This window comes from Myotis lucifugus, unplaced genomic scaffold, assembly GCF_000147115.1.
Source record: "Myotis lucifugus unplaced genomic scaffold, Myoluc2.0 scaffold_206, whole genome shotgun sequence".
NCBI classification, from domain to species: Eukaryota; Metazoa; Chordata; class Mammalia; order Chiroptera; family Vespertilionidae; genus Myotis; species Myotis lucifugus.
Genome location: NW_005871254.1, coordinates 1456690 through 1458641, shown reverse-complemented (window position 1 = coordinate 1458641; position 1952 = coordinate 1456690). Strand labels below are relative to the sequence as shown.

The 1952-nt window shown below is 61.4% G+C and overlaps 1 protein-coding gene across 1 annotated transcript in view; it reads right to left on the bottom strand.

Annotated features, from left to right (window-relative positions):
- Positions 1-1952, bottom strand: part of OGDHL (oxoglutarate dehydrogenase like) — a 46855-nt gene that overhangs the window by 19889 nt on the left and 25014 nt on the right. The window contains 3 exon segments of the mRNA XM_014463322.2: positions 87-255; positions 397-560; positions 1840-1934. Coding sequence (XP_014318808.2) covers positions 87-255; positions 397-560; positions 1840-1934 — 428 coding nt within the window.

Here is a 1952-nt window from a genome sequence, read left to right as displayed (position 1 = left end):
CAAACGAGCCAGGCAAAAGACAAGGACGGCCTCAGGCCCCCACCCCGCAGGCCTGCAGAGTGAAGGGTAGTGGCTGGCTTCCCTGCACCCGGCCTTGTACCATATGGGCCGTGTCCGTTTCAGGATGGTCATGAAGCGTGGATTGATGTAGTCATAGTAGCCCATGTTCTTGTGCTCCTCCTGGCACCACACCAGCTCTGCGCCTGGGTACTTCTCCGCCTCTCTCTTGATCAGGTCGAAGGGGAATGGGGAGATCTGGGGCAGACAAGAAGAAAGGGCAGCGTAGCCCGGGGGAACGAGACAACACAGCTCCCTCGGGCCCAGATCTGACCAGGCCAGGCACACTGCCCAGGGGGCTGGCTATTTGACCTCGTCCATCTCTCCAAGGAGGCGTACCTGCTCCAGGCGAGTAATGGCCACTTGGTCATCCAGGCACTGGTTGCTCCGCTCCTTCACCAGGTCATAGTACACCTTTCCCGTGCAGAAGATGAGCCGCCGTACCTTCTCAGGAGCCCGAGCTGCGACCCCATCCTCAGGAATGACCCGCTGGAAGCTGGTCCCTGGAGACCGACAGGGCATGGAACAGACATCAGCTTCTGGAGGGGCTGGAGCAGCCGGGGAACCAGGCCTGCGGCCCCAGCACCCGCAGGCTCCCCTTGGCCATTAAGACTAGCCCAGGTTTAGATCTGCGGCTGCACTGGGTACCTCTTGAGCCAAATGATGGAGAAGATGACAAATGAAACCTGAGATGTCACAGGGAAAGAAGTGGAGATGGGAGCCAGAGCCAAGGGTAGAGCCCGGGAGCATCACCGTTCAGGGGCAAGTGGGGTCCAAGGGGAAAGCCCCTGGCGGGGAAATGAAGGTAACGTCGTGCCCCTCTCATGAGCTCGGTCCCTGAAGCGGAGCAGCTCCCCATCCAGGCCCGCCCATCGCTGTGTGCACTGTAGTTACCCATCACCTAGCTAAGGGTGAGCAGCTGTCTCCAGAGACCACCACACATCCCTCCCTCCCTTAGCCCCGCAACCAAGCCCCCAAGTCCTAAGTGCTGTCCGTCTTCCTTCCTGAGCTCACATCACGTGCCCGGCAGCAGGCCAAGCTCGCTGCAAAGTTCTCTGGGAAAGCTGCCGTGTCCTGGCGTCCCAGGGAGCACAGTGAGCAGAGAGGGAACAGGCTGCCAGGCCCCACCAGAGAAGAGCCAGCACCGGACATCAGCCCAGCCAGCCCAGCCCAAGGCCAGAGTTCGGAAGTGCCGGCTCAGACCTGCCCTCACCACGGGGACACCCAAACACACGCTGCCACGCTACGGAGACCCTTCCTGGCCAGACCACTTTCCGGGCAGCTCTACTCTGCAGCCTCAGGGCCCCACGCCTGCACTCCCTGACCCTCCACTGGCTCACATCTCATTTCCGACACTTGGTCCTTCAGGTGCTTTATTAGACTGACCCCTGACTCCAGGTGATGAGGCTGAGAGCTCTGGAGGGGACACTGCGTCCCCAGGGACAGTCATGTTTGGCTCATGAGTGGGGGAAAAAGTATTAATGAATCAGTGATATTTACTTTCCTGCAAACGAGGCAGACCTCTAGCCGGCCTCCTGCCTCTCAGCTCCCCCAGCACAGCCAGGCCAGCCCTGCTGGGACCAGTGCACCCCTGTCCCTGGTGCTGAGCCCAGTCCAGCTGGCCGCCCGCCACCTCCCCACCCAGCCACGGGTGGGGACCAAGCAGGAGTTGCTGCAGAGCCACAGACTGCGTGAGCTCTGAGTTAGTCACAGAGTCCCAGGGAGCAGAGGCCGCACCGGGCCCCAGCCTCCCCTCGCTGCCCAGCATGCCCCGGCACCTACCAGATACCATTTGGTCAAAGCTGGACTTGGCCTTCGGGTGCCTCAGCAGAGACTTGGGAGTGAGACGATCAGCTGGAACGGAAACACGTGCCGAGCTGCCAGCTGCCCCGGGA